Source organism: Saccopteryx bilineata, chromosome X (genome assembly GCF_036850765.1).
Source record: "Saccopteryx bilineata isolate mSacBil1 chromosome X, mSacBil1_pri_phased_curated, whole genome shotgun sequence".
NCBI lineage: Eukaryota > Metazoa > Chordata > Mammalia > Chiroptera > Emballonuridae > Saccopteryx > Saccopteryx bilineata.
In genome coordinates, this window is record NC_089502.1 from 110776976 (window position 1) to 110798872 (window position 21897).

Consider the following 21897-nt stretch of genomic DNA (forward strand, 5'->3'; position numbering starts at 1 on the left):
TTGCGTCTTGAGCCCACATGGGTTCGGACCCTGTTCCACATTGGTTCCCTTCTCAAGTTCTTTTTTCGTGAGTGTGAGTGTGGCCAAGAGCTCCGGGCACGTGGGAGCTGGGTCGGGCAGGGATCACAAAGAGGGCAGAGGGCTCCTTCTCTATGCCTTGCCCCTTCTGAGGCTGCCCTTTCCTCCGGGACGCACCGGGAACTCCCGAGATGCTGTGTACATCTTGTCGGGAGGGGCTCGCTTAAGAAAGGTGAATTAACTTGAAAACAATGGCCAGGGTTTTCACTTACTCTTTCCAATAGTAGGGGTGGCTGTGTGAAATTTTTATTTTAGAAGTTCAACAAATGAGTCAGGAGCCTTCTCTGATGTGGAAGTTTAGTCATAGGAGGCATCCGTGACATTTCGAGGGTTGGGAGGAACGGAAGGCATGGATCCATTTCTTCTTGAACGCGGAGTGACCATCTCCCTTGGCTGGCGCGGTCCCAGGACCTGCTCAGTGGCAATGCCTGGGCAGGAACCGAAGGAAGCCCAAGTCCAAGGGCTTCACAAAACTTCCTAGCTCGGGAAGCTTCTCTTCTGGCTGAGGACCTACGTCGTGTTTCGTAAACTACGTATAATACTTGGAGTCCGGAACAGAGAGTGCCCACCTCTCTTCTGTCGAGGGTGTAGGTTTTTACAGGTTAGCCTTTGCCGGAGGTGCTACAGGTACCTCTGTAGATGGGGACTGTCCATCATGGGTAACCCCCCTCCCACCTTAGGGCTCACTGGGCATGGCTCACCAGTGCGGAGGGTGCTTTGTTGCCACGGTGACTCGTAAATGTTGCCATGGTGATGCTTTTGTGAAGTAATGCTATGGCATAACAGTGATAAATTTTGGGATGTATGTGCTGAGTCATATGACCGGGCTGGCTGCAAGGATCAAGTGTTAAACCACAAACAACATGGCCACAGTCACATCTGCTTACATCAGATGACCAAGGGCACATGGCTTCCCATTTTTAGAAGGGCCAAAAGTAGCAACAGTGGAGGGGCAAGGAGCATGTGGGTTAGAGCCCTTTGTATCTATCTCTCCATCTCCTTTGCCCTCAAGGGTAATCCTGTGGGTTGTGGTTGGATATGCTCATGAAAGAGCTCCAAGTCTGGTGTGCAGGAATGTGACCTGGAGTCTCTGCGCCATAGCTGGTGGCCATGTGTACCTTGGGCAGTTGAGGTGGGTGTTCTGCAGGATCATTACAGGCCTGGGGAAGGTCTTAGAGTCACTGAGGAAAATTGAAATCTGCCTTGAGAGGCTCAGGAGTTGGGGAAGGATGAATGCACCTAGTTTGGGAAAAGATACTCATACAAAATGGGGAAGAAAGCAACTAAACTGGGTGGGTGGGTGGGTGCTTTCAGTGAGCCCGGCTTTAGTAATGGCAGGTCCCTGGTAACGCAGACGTCACAGTGCAGGGCCCCTGCCTGGAAGCGCCATCCTCGGCGGAACAGGAATGACAGGCATGTGTGTGGCTAGCTTCCCGGCTGGAAGGTGAGGGGGCACCCTCCACACTCAGGCGGCTTGACCACGTGGCAGGCCTGGAAAAGACCGGGGGTGCTCATCTTGTAGGGGTGCTCTTGTCCAGTGAGGAGCAGGGAGACAAAGCCCCTTGTCACTGCCTACCGACACCTGTGGAATAAGTCATCACGGGTTTTCTAGGTGGTTTTCTATGGTGGGCAAAGCTGGCCCTGTGGCAAAAGGTCAGGTGGAAGAGATACAAACTAATTTCACCATTAGGAAGGAAGCTTGCCATGAGGGTGAAAACTTAAGGGGAAAACCGGCTCCCTCAGAAAGATGCCTCGTTAGTCAGTCAGGTGACTAGGGGACCTGGAGCTAAAACGTAACATGTGGAAGTAAATGAGGGACCATCTCAGGTGTGAGCAGAGGTGTCCGGGCAGAGCAGCCCGGTTCTGGACCGGCCCCACGCGGCCCAAGCCGCCGCCTGCCTCTGACCCGGAAGGCATGTAATTAATCAGTCCTGTCTGCTTTCAAAACCACCTGGATTGAACCATCTTTCCTACCTCAAGGGGGGGACGTTGCGTACACTTTCAAAATTAATTTTAAAATTGCACATGGTGGTTTTTAAGATAACCCTTAACAGTTTGACACTGATTACCCGGTCCCTCCCGTGGGGCTTTCGGGTATGGCTGAATGAACCGGAGAAGTCAAATGGTGTAACTAGGAGAGGTCATATCCTTAAATTTCATACATATGAGGGCTACAGTTCCAGCTGGTTTGAGAGTCTTGGTGTCCTTTTGTTAAAGCTATTTCTCCTGAATTTCCCTTTGCCGAATGGGTCTGTTTATGAAGCCCACCCCAGGAGGCGGCTTGCAGTAATATTCCCACTTTACAACTGAAGGGGGCTGAGTTGTAAAGTGGTGCCGTTACTGCCAGAGCGGTTAAGAGGGTCACAGAGCAGCCAGAGCGAGAGGGGCAGACACTCTGCACAGGCCGGGGAGTAGAGCGAGCCGTGGGTTTCCTCTGGCAGCCGCCAGCTTCGTGTTGGGACACTGCCATGATGGAAGACCCACGTGGTCGGGGCAGCTCCACCAATCCTTGGCAAGAATAGACGCGGCCTCTTCTGTCCCACCTAGGGTGCTTTTGGAGAGGAGTTGAATAGACTTCTTCCACCATTAAGAGCACAGGCTAGCCAAAGCCACAGTGATAGTTGTCCCCACATCTGACTACCACTCAACCCGGGGAATGCCCCCAGGAGGAGGCTGACGAGGGAACCGGCAGGGCTGGTCAGAATGGAGGTGATATTTGAATGGACTGAGGAAGGGGCTCAGCATATGGGAAGTGTGTTGACCTCACCTGGAAATGGACATAGGTGGCTTAGCTCCGTGTTACCAAAGTGCTTAACTTCTTTGCCTGGTGATGTTGGTGGGGGAACAACTGAAAATCACCATGATGGTTTTGGGAATTATTTGTGTATTAGAAAAATGGCAAGCAGCCAAGCAGTCGATGAGCTGTTTCCTAAGTGAGAACAACAGTAAGGAGAGATGTTGGGTTGAGATGATTTTAGGAAAGGCCCCACATTAACGCCACATTGAGCAGAAAGCTGACGTGGCACAGGCCGTGTTGGAGTGAGCTGTTTAGCACGCGCTGGCCCAGCGTGGAAAAGACACCTGATGGTTAAGGGATGGTGTTTTGTGTTGATGATGTCCTTAGATTCTTGCATGGGAAGGAAGGCATGAACGAGTGCCTGCCAGGAGGGGTGACTACGTCCCTGTGGGTGTGCATGGTGTCACTGAGGTGCCGGGCGGGCCTCAAGGGATTTCTGTCTGCACAGGAAATGGGAGCGGCTCCTTGGTGGCAGTGATAACGCTTCTCCTCCCATGGGCGTGATAGGACCGGGGACGTGATCAGGTTGAGTTCTTTGACATTGCCACTGCCTCCCAACAGTCCTGTCCCTCTAACTTCATTATCTCCCCTGTTGCCCAAGCGAACATTGGTGTCACCCCCTTCTGTAGATGACATTTGTGGGCTATTTGGTCTCTTTTATTACACCAGCCTTCCTTTTATTTCAAAATAATGATTTCAGCCAGCGTTGTTAGAGAGGGTCAGGCCTGGCTTGGTTGGATCTTGCTTTGGAGTCACCTGTCCTCTGTGGGAAAGGGCCCTGGAGGGGACCTGAGCATCATCGAAGGTGACCAACGGGGAAGTTCTTTGATCATGTGCTTTATAAAAAAGAGTGTCAATGCCTCATCGCCTCGAGTCTCTTGTGCTCCCACTCTAAAAAAGGTAGAAAGAGAAAGTTGCGAGTGATACACGCCTCGCTTTCTGCTTTTACTTTGCTGATTGTGTCCAGCTGCCCTTCCTGTGGGACATTCTTTCTGACAGGTTTATGCTTCCAGTGTGTGAGGCCCCCAGTCTCCACAGAGAGGTCTGCAGATTACCTTGGGCGTGGAGGGCCTGGCCCTTGCTCCCCAAATCCTGTCTTCTCGTGGGCCTTCATTTCCGTGTACTGTCCCCCACCCCCAGGTGAATGTAGTGCTGGAAACAAACATGACCCCTTCGAGCCCTCTGAGGACAAAGACCTGCCTATGGAGAAGTACTTTGCGGACAGGCAGCCCGTAAGTGAGCCACCCACCGAGCAGGCGGCTGTGGATATGCCAAGCAGCCCCGCCCTCCAGCTGGACAGAAAACGTAAAGTCTCAGGTGACAGTACCCACACTGAGACCGCTGTAGAAGAGCTGCCAGAGGACCCTATGCTGAAAGCCAAGCGGAGACGGGTCTCCAAAGGTGAGTTCGGTCAGCTTCGGCTGCCTACTTAGAGGCCAAAGGTGGATAGGTGTGTGCCCACCCTTGCCACAGGGTGCCCCGGGGAAGTCACAGGGTGGTGCAGTGGATATTTCCATTCCTAACCTAGAGCCTTTGGGAACCCCCTCATACCTCCCTCCCCCTAAGCCAGAGGCAGGAAAGATCTTTTGGCCCAAAGATGGAGAAAGACAACTTAGGCCCCCTCCCAAGACTTGGTGAGAAGCTCCAGCAGAGACAGTGACCACACCCTTCCCCTCCCCCTCCCCCATTAGTAATGCATAAGATAGTTTGTTCCCCCCTCCCAGGGGGCTTTTTGATTAATTTGTAGTTATTTTTTCATTAGATGACTGGCCTGAGAGGGAAATGACAAACAATTCCTCTAACCACTTAGAAGACCCACATTATAATGAGCTGACCAACCTGAAGGTGTGCATTGAATTAACAGGGCTCCATCCTAAAAAACAACGCCACTTGCTGCACCTTAGAGAACGGTGGGAGCAGCAGGTGTCAGCAGCAGAGAGCAAACCTGGCCGGCAGGGCAGGAAGGAAGTGACCCAGGCCATTCAGCCTGAGGCCACTGCCCAGGGCAATAACATCTCCGAAGAGAAACCCGGCAGGAAAAGGGCAGAGGCCAAAGGCAACAGAAGCTGGTCAGAAGAGGCCCTCAAGTCCAGTGACAATGAACAAGGTACGCAGAGGCAGAGGCTGCCGTGGAACTGCCTGCCCCGCGCCTGGAGGGTGGGCCACCCTCCCTCTGTGCGAAAGGGCCCTTGAGAGAGGGGACCTGAGTGCCATAGAAGTTGACTGATGAAGTGCTGGCAGGTGGGGAGTCCTTTCATGATGGCCGTCCAGCAGCCATACTTCCTTGTGGAATGTACAGTGGGGAGCACAGCTGAGAGGAGGCAGCTGGGCTTTCTGGGCTGCTCCTCACCGCAGCCCGGGGGTGAGGGGTAGGAAGGGGAGTCTGGGTGACCCCAGGGCTAGCCAGTGCATCCCCTCGGCGTCAGGCTGCGCTGTTCGCCAGGTTCTGAGACCCAGACTGGCCATCCTTGGGAAGACCCTAAGTTCCCAGACCAGTGCAGTGGGAGCGAGCGAGCACCAACGGCTGGCTTCTGCCCTCCTGTCCCAGGCCTTTGAAGAAACTTGCCACTTGGTGTTTTGTGGGTTAACCTATTTGCCTTTTGAATGTGGGATAATTAAAATATTAATGCTTTGAAAACATAATTGGTGTATCTTTAAAAACTGAAGCCGCTCCAGTGATCAGTGTTAACAATGGGCTTTTCTCTCCACACCGGCTACAACTATGTAACGCCTGCTTCTTCTCCCCCTCCCTCCCTCCCTCCCTCCCTCTCTCCCTTTCTCCTTCCCTCCCTCCCTCCCGCCACCCCCTCCGGATTTAGGTTTGCCTGTGTTCTCGGGCTCTCCGCCCATGAAGAGCCTTTCATCCACCAATGCAAGCGGCAAAAAGCAGACTCAGCCAAGCTGCACGCCAGCCTCGAGGCCGCCTGCCAAACATCAGAAAATTAAAGAAAGCCAGAAGACAGATGTGCTGTGCACAGACGAAGAAGAGGATTGCCAGGCTGCCTCCCTGCTGCAGAAATACACCGACAACAGCGAGAAGCCATCCGGGAAGAGACTGTGCAAAACCAAGCATTTGATCCCCCAGGAGCCCAGGCGGGGCTTGCCGCTGACTGGGGACTACTATGTGGAGAATGCCGATGGCAAGGTACCTCCGGCCCCGCTCTCCCCTGGGCCTGGGTGAGCACGTCCCGCCCGCTAGCTGCTCTGTTTGTAGAGACAAAGCTTTCCTTTTCCTGGACTCCTTTCCCAAATGGCGCTCCCCTATCATAGGGGGCATGTCTCGTGGGTGGTAGTGAAGTTTCAAACTAGCAAGAATGAAACCCCTGCCCCCAACCCCCTTCCCCTAAACAAAAGAGGAAAAAAGTGCCTGCCTCCACTTGGGTTTGTAACTCGGGGAAGAGGCAGCTGTGGAAGCCTACCTTAAATGAAAGCGCTGCCTGGTTTTGTGATAGGTCACTGTCCGGAGATTCCGAAAGCGGCCTGAGCCCAGTTCCGACTATGATCTGTCACCAGCTAAGCAGGACCAGAAGCCCTTTGAGCGTTTGCAACAACTGTTACCAGCTTCTCAGTCCTCCCAGCTGCCACGCTCGAGCTCCCCTCAGGAGACCACCCAGTCGCGCCCGATGCCCCCAGAGGCACGGAGACTTATTGTCAATAAGAACGCAGGCGAGACCCTCCTGCAGCGTGCCGCCCGGCTTGGCTATGAGGTGAGTGTCCTTGGGGATGCCCTGGATTCAGAAATGACAGGCTGTAGTGCCTTGAAGTTGTTGGGAGGGGGAGGCGATCTCGTGGGGGGGGGGGGAGGGAGAAAGGTCGGGACTTAGAGCTCAGCCCCTCTGCATCAGGGGACTGGGCTGCTGTCCCACAGGATGTTTGTGTTAGCGCCGCTCCACCACCGTCTCTTTGGTGGCCTGTTCAATCACGGTATGAAAAGAAAGGCTTCTGTGATGTTCAGTTCATGTTCAGGCAGGTAGGCTGCTTGGCATCCTCCCATCTCGCTCACTTATCTCTGATATAAAATCTGACATAACCCAGGGCTTGGCGACTGGGGGAATTTTAATGAGCCCTTTTGGATTCTGATTAGCAAGGGGGAGAGAAGTTGTTAGCTCTATTTTGGGTTGCGGGCAGGAAATGTCTGTGCTGGTAGGAGAGGGGGGAGACCTGAGCCTGCTTTCTGAGAGGGAACGAGAGCCCGAGGGCTGAGGATGAGGAGGGACTAGGCTTTGCCCCAAACTCCCTGTCCTTGCTGCATATCCCCACCTGGCATAGCCTATATTGCTACAGCAATAGAGATAGAAAGATATATCTTTCTAAGCCCATATGATCCAATGTAACTCATTTCACCCTTTCCACATCTTTGTGTGGTAATCACTAGTATTATCCCGCTTTCAGATGAGGAAACAGCCCCAGAGGGGTTAAATGACAACTTGTCCAGGTAGTGTCCCAGCAGTCTGGCTCCCGAGCCCAGTCCACGCACCTCCCCGCCCCTCCCCCGCCCCGCTCCTCTCCCAGACTGGAATTGCCCTTTGTACAGTTCCAAACCTCTGAGATAGATTACTCCCTCTGCCCTGTGCGGCTCCCCCACCATGCTTGTCATTTGAAATTGTGATGTAATAGCCCACAGGGCAAAGGCATTTTTTTATGCTGGCATCAGCCCTCTGGGAGTTGAATGGTGAAAATAAAATGCAGCTCAGCAGGCTGAGAGTGGAGGAGTGGCTAAGTGCCGGTGGCGGATGGGGTGGCCGCGGATGGGGTGGCCGGCGGCAGGCCCCATGCTGGCTGGGCTCAGCTGAGGGCACCTAGGCTTGGTCTGGAGCTCGGGCTCCTATAACCCAGCGCGCAGTGAGCCCTTCCCGGCCTCACTGCCTTGACTCCGGGTCTCACTGCCCTGACTCCGATCCCAGCTCCTGAGAGGTGTGACTGTGGTTAGGAGGTTGGAAGCACTAGCATTTTCTTTAGTTTGGGGGGATATTTTGGGTTGTCGGTTGTACGTGCTTTCCTTATCAGCGTGTGTGTTCTAGAGCTCTCTGGATTACCTGGAGAGAACTTCCTGGAAAGATTTGGTAGGTAACTCATGAAGTCCAAGTGGCAGCCAGTCGGTTTCTCATGATGCTGCATGTGGCACCGAGCTAGACCTCTGGTGCCAAGTGTGCACTCCTCACTAGTCCTGGTTGAGAAAACAGACTTGTGTTTCCAGCACACAGCAGAGATGAGGGGAGCGAGCGGGCAGCCGCGTCCACCTGCGCGGGTTTCAGGGCTCCCGGCCTTGCCTTTGATTTTAGCAGCCTTCCCACTGGTCTCCCTTTGGGGCCAGAGACCTTAAGAGGCCCTTGTTGGCCCTCCTCAGGATGTTTCCAGTTTGGTTTCTGTAGAGCTGGTAGGTCTGAAGCTTGGACCAAGGAGCACTTGATCCATACTTTTAGGCTCCTCGGCCTTTGATGGCACCTGAAGCCTTGGGAATGTTTACCCCACCCTTTCGAATGTAAATTGCAGTGTGTATGTTGCACAGGTCACCAGTATTGATGTTGAACATTTAACTACTGGATGAGAGATTTCAACTTTGAACTCAACTTTCTAGGATTTCTGTAGGCACAATTTACACAGGATGATGGCCGGGTGGGAGATGTGGCAATTTAAACCTTTTAAAGTTGAAGGGCAATTTGCTTAACCCGGTAAAAGGGTAAAGGTGTAGTTTCATCGCCCAGGTTTGGGAGGTCTTTCCTGAAGTTAGTCTTTCTCATTGTTATTTTCTGCTTAAAGATACCACGTGTAGTAAAAAGGCTGTCTGAGCTTTTCTGTCATGTTAATCTGCTTCCCGAGGTTCAGAAACACTGCCTGTGTTAAATTGATGGCTTGTATGGCCAGAGACACTCAAACCTTTCCTTCCAGTAAAAAGGCTTCTGTTTCTTAGGCTAAAAGGCCACTGTGCGACCACATGCTTGTGCGTTTAGTGGTGATGGTTAAATTTTCTATGAATTGAATAAATCATGTTTTTAAAAAAGTTAATGAGGCATTTAATTAATTAACAATGTTGGGTTTATGGCCTTCCTGGTTACATTTTGTGGTTAATGGCATTCGGCTTATAGCTGCTTAACAGAGAACTGTCCAACAAAAACAGTGTGATTTTTGTTTGGAAATGGGTGGGCTGCCCTTCAAGCAGTGCCATTTCTAGGGTAGAAACTACACCAAGAAATGCATTGGGAAGACAGACCTGGCTGGCCTTCTAGCCATTCTCTCCAGCTGTTGGTGACAGTGGTTGCCATCCGTTCAGAAGCCATCAGCCTCCCGGCAGGGGAAGGCAGTTAACGCACCTGACCCTAGCAAGGCTTGTGGGATTCTTGTCCCAGCTGGATTGCATTCCTCTAGCTTTGATTCTTCCGGGGTCTTTTGAATCTTTCTAGCTGCCCAGGTACCAAAAAAAACGAAGTTCTAGGCTTAAGTACTTGGGGTTGAACTTCTCTGGGCCTCAGTTTCTCCAAATGTGGAATGAGAACAGGACCCCCTTCCTTTCCTGATGATACCTCATAGGTTGCTGTGGAACGACAGAAGACCTAACTCGGATGGGGAAATGAGAAGGGCTCTATAATAGCGCTAGAACATGGCTGAGTCAGGACAGCCCTTGGCAAAATGGCTGACCTGACTGGGTTTCTGTTGCCATCCTCCAGGAAGAGTGGACTTAGCCATCAGCTCTTTCTTTCTTTCATTTCTAGGTACCCTCAAATCAGTCTTAGTAACAGTGAAGGTTTCCAGGTGAAAGCCATAATTGTCAGAGCAAATAAACCCTGGGTTGACAGGACACTAGACAGGCCGCTGGGGACCCGCAGTTGGTGGTGCTCAGACCTGATCCCGGAGCCACGTGATGGGGCCTCTCCCTGGCCAGGGCACACAACTCATTAACTTACAGCCGTCCACTTAAGTCTGGCTAGTGAGGGCCTGCTAAAAGAGCAGCAGCTTCATGCGGTATCCTGGATACCGGAGCTTGGGGCAGGTGGCCGGGAGCCCAGAGGATTGTGGGCTTTCTGGCAGGTTAGGAAGGGAGCTGCCACAGTGACCTGAAGGAATTGGGCACCGATGGCCGGGTTGACCAGCATGCAACATTACGTTCACATATGGAACATTCTAGTTAGCTCCCAAGTGATGGGTCCTCAAAAGGGTATATAAGAGTTGTCACAGAGAAGCCTGTGTGACTCATCCAGCTCCCCCTGACCAAGCGGAGCATGTGTTGGGCCATCTGCAGGGTTTGCCTCCCCCAACTCTCCAAACCGGCAGCTCTGCCGGGCATAGCTTGTAGGAAAAGAGGAAAACGTGCTTTCTGGTGGCAAATGCTGTTCTGTGTGTTTGAAAACTTTCTTAATCGAGGCAATAAAACATTGAATAAATTAGTATTCTGCTTACTAGGAGCAGTTCATATTAATGTTCTAATACACTAAAGGAGTAAAAATAACAGTGATTCTAATGCAAACTGTTGACACAGAACACCTAAGAAAGGGCAAGGGTGGACTTATTTTATTTAGTTCTTGAAAGGTGTATATCAGATCCCTGTCAACTTAAGTAAATATGAAAATACGGAAGTGGGGTGAGGGTGAGGCAGAGGGGCGAGGAGCGGGTGGTTTGAAGCATTCTGTGTCTTTTCTTGATGTATGTGACGCATAGCGAGAGCCTCGCTTCCACTCTACTTACCATGTGAACAGGAGCGTTTGCGCCGCCGCTCTGTTCCTTGAGAATGCTCTGTACTTGTCAATGTGTCATCTAAGATAGTAGAAGCCGGACACCGCTGTACTGGCCGTTCCGAGTCCTGGCCTGAGGGCTTTCTTAGCTATCTGATTGCGTCCTCTCGGCCACCTGTTACTCTCGTGCCTCACAGAGGAAGAAATGGACACCTGGAGAGTTCAAGGGTAATTTGCCCAGGGCCAGGCTGCCGGGGCAGCAGAGCCAGGTTGTGCGTGTAGCCGCCAGTCTGCAGAGCCCAGATGACACCGTCTCCATCGCCAAGGCATCTACCACCTGCCTGTGCTGTCGTTGGCTCTTGCACTCGAGGATGTGTGCCTTTGAAAGCAGGCAGTGCAAGCTATGAAGAGGTCACCCGTACAAGGTTCATTGCGTGGTGGTCTGATGGCATGCCCCCTTCCTTCCCTCCCCACAGGAGGTGGTTTTGTACTGCCTGGAGAATAAGATTTGTGATGTGAACCATCGAGACAACGCCGGATACTGTGCCCTGCATGAAGCTTGTGCTAGGGGCTGGCTAAACATTGTGCGACACCTTCTTGAATATGGTGCTGATGTCAACTGCAGTGCCCAGGATGGAACCAGGTCAGTTGCGGCTCTTACTGTCAGCCTGGCCCTGGTCCTCTAGAATGCAATCAACCAGCTCTTTCTGGTAAATTTAGATAGAACTTTAAAAGTTTGCAATGTTCCTATGGACAAAAGTCCGTGAAAATGTCGAGCCTGTCTAATTGGAGGTGTTGCTTTTAAGACCCTGGACTCTTCATCAACATCTATTATTTCATAGTATTTACACTGGAGCTGACAGTCCCAGGAATCCGAACAGGGCCAGCTGCCACTGGCTTGCTTTAAGATCTGCCCTGCTGACCTGTGGTGGCGCAGTGGATAAAGCGTCGACCTGGAAATGCTGAGGTTGCCGGTTCGAAACCCTGGGCTTGCCTGGTCAAGGCACATATGGGAGTTGATGCTTCCTGCTCCTCCCCCCTTCTCTCTCTCTTCCTCTCTCTCTCTCCTTTCTAAAAAAAAAATGAATAAAAAAAAAAAAATAAAATAAAAAAACAAAGATCTGCCCTGTCCCCACACCCTGCCCTTGACCTTGGTTCATGGGTCAGAGGCTGGGTCTGAGTCAGCCCGCACATCTTCCTGGTTGTGTGCATGGGGTACTACCAGGAGGCGGGGCACCAGGCCTTCTCTGACAGTTCTAACATCAACAGAAGTGAAATGTATTCAGTGTTTTGAGGTTTCCAACTAGCGTTCCCTCAAGGACGGGCCTGGAGGCAGTGTTTCGGGCCCCCATGGACACTGGCAGGAGGCTCTTGAGAACGAACTCCCCTTCGTGACACTGGTTCTGGGCTAGAAGGTTGATTATTAATCTCTAGGCTTCTGGGGTCCAGCTTTCTGGAAGGAAGTCTCCACTTTGCACCTGGTTTCTTTTAAAAACAGAGTAGACTTTTTTTTTTTTAAGGTGGCTATCAATTGCTTGCGTATTAGCCTTCATGATGGTAGGTTTTTTTCCTCCTATAGGTTGTCTTAACTACTTAAGTTCATTGAAAATGTTTTCATTTTGGCTTGTGGTCCTCCCTAGACCCTGTATTAAGATTGATTTGCATTTGAAAATCAGGCCTGAAATAGTAAAGAGATGTTGCTTGACCTTGGGCCAGTTGCTGCCTCAGTTTCCCTATCTGGAATGGCAATGACATTACAGTCTGCCTCAGTAAATATTGCTCCTAGGATTCTTGACACACACGCCTAATGTTGCCTATTGTTAAAGGCAAGCATTGTGTGCGTGAGTTTTGCATCCTTCCACGCATCTCTCCTAGGCCTCTCCATGATGCTGTCGAGAACGATCACTTGGAAATTGTCCGCTTGCTCCTCTCCTATGGTGCTGACCCTACTTTGGCTACGTACTCAGGTAGAACCATTATGAAAATGACACACAGCGAACTTATGGAAAAGTTCTTAACAGGTATGACAAAATTCAAGAAGTGGCCTTACTCAAACAGTCTAGCTTTTATTTTGGTAGACTAGGGGATAGTTAGGGTCAGGGTGGCCCATCCGTCTGGAGGGCAGGTGAGCAGGCGCGTGGGTTTTGGTCAGAAACGGTGTTGGAAAGGGCGCAGAGGGAGTGCCATGGGGTCGATGGGCAGTGAGATGCCCCCACCTCAGCCAGCCTTCGATCCTCACCAGGAGGTTTTATCTTGTTTTCTCTCTCCAGACTATTTAAAAGACCTTCAGGGTCGCAGTGACGAGGACTCCAACAGCTTTTGGGAGTTTTATGGCAGCTCTGTGTGTGGTGAGCAGCGTTGTTCTTTTTAGTCCGGTGGGAAGTGAATGAGTTACAGAACATTTCTCTGTGCTGTGGGTGAGGAGTGGTGGGTGCTGTAAAGCAGGTCTCGGTTGGCAAAGAATCTTTAAAGGGTCCTTTTTTGACAACAGCTGAAGTCTTGCTGTGACTGATTCCAGTCCTCTCTTTCTTGTTTGCCCTCCATTAGATCCAGATGATGAAAGCGGATATGATGTTTTAGCAAACCCCCCGGGGCCAGAGGACCAGAACGACGACGATGAGGCCTACAGTGATGTGTTTGAATTTGAATTTTCAGAAAGCCCCCTCTTACCATGTTACAACATCCAAGTGTCCGTCGCTCAGGGGTGAGCATGGCTATCGTGGTTGAGAACCAGCTCAGCTGCTCTCGGGGTGGCGGGAATTAGACCGTTGAAACCATGGGGATGGTGGGTGAGTGAGCTCCTAAGTGTCCGTGAGCCTCAGAAAGTGCGGGTCTTTTCCAGAAAAGTAGCGAGAGCACAGCATGGGGTAACTGCCCTCCTCAGAATACACCCCCAGAGCTCAAAGGACATTGAAGTCAGCGACTGGAATTATACACAACTTGGATCCTTCGGTCATTAAACTCTTTACGAGGGGTCCTCAAGCGCTTCCCAACAGGCCACCATAGGAGCCTTCCTTCCAAGGCACTTCTGAGGGCCACTGGACTAGACTGATGATAGAACCCCATCTCATATTCTGTTAGAAGAAGCATGATGTGACACCTGGGACCTTGTGTGTCATCAGATTAGGTTAGATCCAGTCTGACTCCCGTGGTCGGGCCACTGTGCCCTGTGACCAAGGCCTTGGGGTGTACATGTCAGGAGACCCGTTCTGCTATGTGTTGACCGTGCTGCCTAATGAGTAAGAACATCCTCTGCGGGCTCTGAGGCAACAAACATGTGTCATCACAGTGACATTTTATTAGTAATAGACATCTTCAAGTGTGGCGAGGGTTTATGTCGCGCACCTTCTCAAAAGCGGCGGCGAGGGCCGGGGGTGGAGGTGTGGGAAAGGAGAGAACCTGCCGGCGTTCTGTTTATAATGCTCTATTTGTGAGGGGTGGAGGAGAGGAGAAATCAAAGAGGCGTTTGTGACTGTAGCAGGGCAGTCACTTGGAGAGTGGTGACCTGAGTTGTGGCCAGAGCTGAGTGAGCAAGTCCTTGCCTGTGGGTTTCCATCGGCACCGCAGCCTGTGATGTGCTCCAGCTGAGTCGGGTGGTCCTCCCTAGGTGGTCTCTTCATAAATCAGGATGAGTCCAGAGTTAGCACCACTAGAAGTAGATCCTTTCTCCTAGGTAGAGTGGGAAATGGTGGGGGGAAGTGATGTCAACGCAGCAGGAAGTGGCCCTTGTTCCGGCTAGGGACGGAGATCATGGGGATGGCATTTAATACTTGAAAGCACTTTTAATTTTGCCAGAAACTCGAACCACTGTCCTTTGTCTTGTAGGCCTCGAAACTGGCTGTTGCTTTCGGACGTGCTTAAGAAATTAAAAATGTCCTCCCGTATATTCCGCTGCAATTTCCCAAATGTGGAAATTGTCACCATTGCAGAGGCAGAGTTTTACCGGCAAGTTTCAGCAAGTCTCTTGTTCTCTTGCTCCAAAGACCTGGAAGCCTTTAACTCAGAAAGCAAGGAGCTGTTGGATCTGGTTGAGTTCACTAGCGAGATTCAGACTCTCCTGGGCTCGACCATGGAGTGGCTGCACCCCAGTGACGTGATCTCAGATGACTACTGGTGAGCTTGCCGGGCCTGCCGTGTACAGTGTGTTATAGTGTTAATCCTTGTGCATATGTGTCATAATACGGCTATTTCTGTAAAGAAAGGACACTATTACATATGAAAATATTTCTTCTTTATATAAGAGAAATGACTCCAGTCGGAAGGACTTAGAAACATGCTTTTTTTCTTTTTAAACTTTTAAGTCAGTTTTTATGAAGTTGTTATAATGTTTCTTTACTTTTCAATGCACACATGTTTTGGGATATGTTTGTTTTTACTTGGAACATTTGTTTCTTTTCTTTTTTAAGGAAAAAAATGAGGAAAGGGAGCGCAACACTTTCATTTAATTTCATACAAAGCTCCGATGACGGAGGCCGAAACCATTTAGAGTGTGGTCGGAACTGTGTGGTTGGTTGGTTTAGGGGAGTGAATTTGGTGAAGGCACTTGGCGATGTTGTAATTTTATGTTTTGTTTACAGAGTACCTACCTGCTCGGGTCAGGTAAATGCTATTGGATGTAATCCAGTAGCGTGTAATATAAATTCAAACCATATCCACACACAACAACTAATTGTATGAAACTTTTATATCCTAATTTAAAAGCTGTGAAATTAGTTTTCACGCATCAAACCGGATTGTTTATATGTTTAAACATTTTATGCTCTTATTTAAAGAAGACTTTGAGCTATTTTTTTCTGTACCCTGTAAAATATTGAAAACTAACATAATATGTTGCGGTTGCTTGAAAATGTACATAAAACTAAAATTTTCTGAATTGTGTGTTTATGTTTGAAATCTGTGTTTTAACTTTGTAAGTAAATTCTCTGCCTTTGTATTTATATTTTACAAAAATTTTCTTAAAAGGCAATAAACCTGTTAAGGAAAGGAGAACATTGAAGTACGTTGTGTCCTATGTATTCCTAAAATGTCACAGATTTTTTTAAGTGGTATTGATGATCAGTTCCCTATAGATAACTTTAGGGCAATTTATACTCTCCAAACCAAATCAGGCTGGAGGATATAAGGGGAGTTATACTCAGAATATGATTTCGAGTTCTATCCTGAAAGCCCAATTTGTGGACATAGTCTGTACTCTATCAGATCCTTGTCTTCCCGTCTTCTTTGAAACCCTGGTTGTGTTTTACGTTGCCTTTGACTTTGACTACAGTAGCTGTGTTATGGCCAGCTTTCCAGACACCAGACTTTTGTTCCGTCAGTTCTCCCTCCAGACCTCGTGTTTTTCAGTTATTTTCTAGTTCAGGTCCAAACTGGCATGGCCTAATACAGAGGTCCCCAAACTACGGCCCACGCATGCGGTCCCCTGAGGCCGTTTATCCGGCCCCCACCGCACTTCCGGAAGGGGCACCTCTTTCATTGGTGGTCAGTGAGAGGAGCATAGTTCCCATTGAAATACCGGTCAGTTGGTTGATTTAAATTTACTTGTTCTTTATTTTAAATACTGTATTTGTTCCCATTTTGTTTTTCTACTTTAAAATAAGATATGTGCAGTGTGCATAGGGATTTGTTCATAGTTTTTTTTATAGTCCGGCCCTCCAACGGTCTGAGGGACAGTGAACTGGCCCCCTGTGTAAAAAGTTTGGGGACCCCTGGCCTAGTAAGTCCAGGCCTATACCTTTGACCATTCTGTTCCTCCACTGCTCTTACTTTTTTATCAGTATCCATATTGGGCACTATCCATTTGCCATTAATTTCTGGCCCACTTCCTTTTATTTCCTTCCTTCCCTGCAGAGGCTAGAAAGCTAAAAACTACTAAACTCCCTTGCAGCTAAGAACTGTCATGTTTGGAAGACGGTGAAGTAGAGGCATCTTCCTACTCTAGCGGCTGCTAATAAGAAAGGTCAGGGAGATGAGCTGGCCAGTTGGAGTGACTAGACTAGCCTTCCAACATTGGGTCTTCAGCTTTGAAAGTGATGAGAAGCAATAGTGGTAGTAGTGGCAGTAGCATTCCGGTGCCTGGGTGGCAACCTCAGGCAATTGATTGCCCATGAACCCAATGGTTCTACTGTCACTTCTGGCTCTCCCAAAGATTTGGTAAGTATCTGATGACTCGTATCAAATCCATTTGTTTTGAGAATGCCCTGAGAACTTTCCAGACCTGCATCGAACCCTGAAAATATTAAAAGTCATCCTGTTAATTCAGCCAAGAATATAAATGGAAGCCAAAGTTTAAGGGGTGCAGGTGGAGTGATGAGTTTGGTTTAGGAGCATTTGAAGTTTGCGTTCCTGCAGTTGGAAGAGCTATTAGAGAGCTAGGAAAAACATTGTAAGAAACCATCAGAGTCTTTGAAAATGGATGAAGAACTAAACAACTGACCTGGGGTGGGGTTTAGATGAGATGACCACGGCCTGGAAAAGTTTAGATGTCAAGAAACTCCCCAAGGGTAGAAAGGAGATAATGTAGGTGTATAAGCATTGCCCACTCATGGGAATAGAAGAAACATAGGTATAGACCACTGCACGGTGAAGGGGTGGTATCAGTGAGGTCACACTGGCTGTAGCAGGATCACAGGCGTAGATTCATTCATACTGCTCATCACGGCTGGAGAGCAGAGTATGCTTCACTCAACTTCTAAAGGGGTCCCTAAAGGTCAGGGGCACACCTGTTTTCTTTGTCCTGTCTTCTTTCCTGGCTAGAATGTGGCTCTTGACAGCTATTGCCAGAACAGCCACCCAAGTATGGAAGCCAAGCACTCAACGTGTTCGAAGGAGCCTGGATCCCCGAAGACTTTGTGGAACAGAGCCACCATCCCAGTTCTGCCCTGCCTGCCTTTTATGTTTGAGAAAAATAAATGATTATGTTGAAGCCACTGCGACTTTGAATGTCTCTACTACTCCAGCCAAATCGAATCTTAATATGTTTTACCAATTTTGTGAACTTGGGCACATTACCCTTTCAGCTTGTTCTTCCTCTTGCCAAATTGGCCAACAGTTGTCCTAGCAAAGAACTGAAAATCCAAAGCTCCATCAGCCAGGCCCTGGTTGGACTAACAATGGTACCTCCACACAGTGCACACTGTGCAGCTCTACAGGGAGTCGAGGATTAGCCCCCTAAATTGCTGTCGTGTTCTTCAGAATATATCAGATGAAAAACAAGGTGAAGAAAAGAATGCGTGATTTCCTACTATTTAAGCATGGAACGGGGAGTTAAGCACATACATATATCTGCTTTTAAAATGAAAGAGTAAACACCTTAAAAAATTATTACCTCTGGGGAAAGAACAGGCTGTGAGGGAAAAGGATGAAAGTACACTTCTCTGAATGTTCTTAAAGATTTTACTTTAGAGGTTACATAATTATAAACCAAAAGCAATGTATAAATCCAAAGGCAAAATGAAAGAAGCCTAAGTATCCATTTGGTAGACAACCACACAGAAGGAGGAACCGTTTCTAGGGACTTTAAAACACAATAAATTGATTATATAATCCCTTGTGGATTTACTTTAAAGACAGAAAAATGCAAAAGCATTTTAAATTGTTTTCAATAATCTTACCCTTATTATGCCGAGACTGTCCTTTTTGTGTTGTGAGATAAAAGGAAAAGTACATGGTGCTGTTGAAAACGAATTTTCGGCTCGGGAGAAAGATACAAATATGACTGGTAAGATTGGATTACAATTATGCGGTGCTGAACTTGAATTAGAAGTGTGGGAGCTTCTGGTTTGGTGAACATGGGGAGAAGAGGGTAAGTGGAATCCCTGGAGAGCGTGGGAGCGTCACACATTGTTCTGTGCATCTCTTCCATCTGGCTGTTCCTGAGGTTTATCCTTTTATAATAAACTGGTCATCTAGTGAGTTAAAAGTATTACTGTGAACCTACAATGAATTTTCTCTTAAGTGGTTCCTGGCCCTGGCTATGTACCTCAGTTGGAGCTTCATCTTGAAGCTGCAACACCGAGGTTGAAGATTTGATTCCCGGTCAGGGCAGGAATCTACCAGTGAATGCATGAATAAGTGGAACAAGTCAATGTTTTTTCTCTCTCCCTTCTCTAAAATTAGTAATTCAAAAAATAAAAATGAATCTCTTTTAAAAATGTCTCCCAACTCTATACATGGAAAAGGCTTAGAAACAATGACCAGTGGAAATGAGCACCACTTGCTCTCAGACTGTGGTTTCTAAATACCTTTTCCCACTAAAAAGAATTGAGACTGTTTTGAGAAATTGATGCCAGTTTGAAGAGGGAGAGTTTGAAGAGAGTATGAATATACACAAGCTGGTGGGGCTGTGTCAAAAAAGACTGGACCGCTGAATTGGGGAAGTCCCCATTGGATATATGGGCTGCTCTGAGCATCAGTGAGGGCGACTGCAACGAATATAAATAAACACAATATGTTCAAATCTATGAGTTAATAAAGGTACACAAAACAAACTAATTATTTGACAGCCGGCAAATGGGAAGAATCAGCATTTCTCCCTGCCTTTCATTTATGAAAGGAAATGTTAGGTTGTATAACAGTATCCCAGCCAGTATCTGAAGAAGTAATAGAATGTTACCATTGACAAGCCTTAATGAAGTAGTGGATCTAAGTAATGATCACGAGTGCCAACATTATCAAAAATAAGAAAAGTTTCTTAAAAGGAACATCCAGGCAATTATGAACCTCCTGATGGGAAAACACCTATGGAGGAAGTAGTCTTGCCAAAAAGATTTATCCTGAAACTGATCAAGCTTCTAGAGTTTGAATAGAATGTGAACCATGCATGTAATTTAGAATTTTCTAGTTGCAACACTTTAAAAAGTGAAAAGAAACAGGTGAAATTCCTTTTTATATTTAAACTCAATATATCCAAAGTATTACTATATAACACAATCTATAAAAATTATTAATGAGATGTTTTACTTTTTGGGGTACTACAGTTCTAAATAAGCCAATGCATATTTTACACTTACATCACTTCTTTTTTTTTCAGAGACAGAGAGAGAGGGATAGATAGGGACAGACAGGAACAGAAAGAGATGAGAAGCATCAATCATATGAGTTTTTCGTTGCGACACCTTAGTTCATTGATTGGTTTCTCATTGCCTTGACTGTGGGGCTACAGCAGACCGAGTGACCCCTTGCTTGAGCCAGCGACCTTGGGTCCAAGCTGCTGAGCTTAGCTCAAAGCAGATGAGCCTGTGCTCAAGCTGGTGACCTTGGGGTCTCAAACCCGGGTCCTCCACATCCCAGACCAACGCTCTATCCACTGCGCCACCACCTGGTCAGGCTATACTTACATCACTTTTTGATTGGACAGGTCATATTTCAAGTGCTGAATAACCACATGTGGCTGGTGGGCTATATCATACTAGATGGTACAGGTCTAGATTTACAATTTACAGGAAATACAGAGGACAGATGATAATGTTAGGACACTATCAGTATGTATTCAGCAAAAACCAGACTGTGTCTCTATAAGGCACATGACTTGGTTTCTTCAAATAAATTATAAGGAGAAATAAATGGAGGGGGAGCCTAGACTAAAAGAGGTTTAGAAGTACCAAGAGTGCCCTGTCCTGTGGACCAGGATAGTGGGTAGAGTGTCGTTCTAGAGCACCAAAATCACTGGTTTGTTCCCAGGGCCACTGATCCCGAGGTCACCAGCTCAATCCTGAGGGCTCCATCTTTTTTTTCTTTTTCTTTTCTTTTTTTTTTTTGTAACAGACAGAGAGACAGATACAGACAGGGAGATAAGCATCAGTTATTTGTTGTGGCTCCATAGTTGTTCATTGATTGCTTTCTCATATGTGCCTTGATGGGGCAGGAGGGGAGCTACAGCAGAGCGAGTGACCCCTTGCTCAAGCCAGCAACCTTGAACTCAAGCTGGTGAGCCTTGCTCAAACCAGATGAGCCCGCGCTCAAGCTGGCGACCTCGGGGTTTTGAACCTGGGTCCTCTGTGTCCCAGTCCAGTGCTCTATCCACTGCGCCACCGCCTGGTCAGGCCTGAGGGCTTCCTCTTGATCTCAAGTGCACCACTGGTTCCCAAGAGTGCTGGTTCGATCCTGAAGGCACTGGCACAACCCTAAGGTCACTGGTTCAAGCCACAGTCAAGGCATATATGAGAAGCAATCAATGGCACAACCAAGTGAAACGAGTTCTTCTCTTTCTCTCTCCCCTTCCCTCCTGCCTCTTTCTTTCTCTCAAAATAAAATGAGTTGCAATGGATGAAATTATATGGTATCTGGAATCTGCATGAAAATTATACAGAGGAGGTATAGATTAAACAAGCCCGATCATTTGGTAATTGTTGAAGTGGGTGATGGGCATGTAGAGGTTTATTTGCACTATAATCTCTATTTTTGAGTACATTTGAAATTTTCCACAATTTTTTTTCAATGAATATTAACACCTATTTTTTAGAGTTGTGAAGATTAAATAAGATAATGCATGCAGAGCACCAAGGACAACACCCAACAGGTATTATACACTAGGTAAATGTGTAAGTTATCCCTTTTTTTTATTATTGATCTTAGCCAGAGAGGAAGGGGGGGGGAGAGAGAGAGAGAGAGAGAGGAAGATCTATCCCTTCCTATATGTGCCCTGACTGGTGAGCGAACCAGGAACCTCTGCACTTCAGGCCGATGTTCTAACCAATGGAGCCTTCTGGCCAAGGCTAGGTTATTCCTTTTTTAAAAAGTTGTGTATTGCTTGGCCAGTGATAGCACAGTGGATAAAGCATTGACCTAGAACACTGAGGTCCTTGGTTCAAAACCCTGAGGTCGCCAGTTTGAGTGCGGGATTGACAGCTTGAATTTGGTATTTCTGGCTTGAGCACGGGATTATCAACATGATCCCAAGGTCACTGGCTTGAGCCCAAAGTTGCTGGCTTGAGCGAGGGGTCACTGGCTTGGCTTTAGCCCCCTGGTCAAGGCACATGAGAAGCAATCAATAAACAACTAAAGTGAAGCAACTATGAGTTGATGCTTCTCCCTTCCTGTCTCTGTCTCTTTCTTTCAAATAAATAAAGACTTTAAAAATTGTGTGCTTTAAAAAAATAGACCCTGAAATGACTCTGTCCCCTCACAATATTTGCAAGTTCCTTTGAACTAGATTTGTCTTCATTTTTAAAAAATGCTTATTTTATGGATTTTATAAAGAGGAATGAAGAGAGGGAGAGAGAAATAGGAACACCAATCTAAACCGGCAACCTCTGTGTTTCAGGACGATGCTCCAACCAACCGAGGTATCCGGCCAGGTCAGATTTGCGTTGTTCTTATCTAGCATCTGGTAATGACCTGTTCACTGGGAAAACTGGA

The 21897-nt window shown here is 48.0% G+C and overlaps 1 protein-coding gene across 12 annotated transcripts in view; it reads left to right on the forward strand.

Moving 5' to 3' along the window:
- BCOR (BCL6 corepressor) overlaps window positions 1–14940 on the forward strand; it is a 115945-nt gene extending 101005 nt beyond the window's left edge. For 9 of the 12 annotated variants that reach the window (XM_066248731.1, XM_066248730.1, XM_066248728.1 and 6 more), the window contains 9 exons: window positions 4016–4276; window positions 4638–4982; window positions 5695–6020; window positions 6328–6582; window positions 11019–11185; window positions 12418–12563; window positions 12813–12890; window positions 13090–13246; window positions 14368–14940. In XM_066248731.1, coding sequence (XP_066104828.1) covers window positions 4016–4276; window positions 4638–4982; window positions 5695–6020; window positions 6328–6582; window positions 11019–11185; window positions 12418–12563; window positions 12813–12890; window positions 13090–13246; window positions 14368–14659 — 2027 coding nt within the window. In that variant the 3' untranslated portion in view covers window positions 14660–14940. The remainder of the gene's footprint in view (window positions 1–4015; window positions 4277–4637; window positions 4983–5694; window positions 6021–6327; window positions 6583–11018; window positions 11186–12417; window positions 12564–12812; window positions 12891–13089; window positions 13247–14367) is intronic. The other 3 variants (XM_066248736.1, XM_066248737.1, XM_066248739.1) reach the window with 2 other exon arrangements.
- The last annotated feature ends 6957 nt before the right edge of the window (window positions 14941–21897 follow it).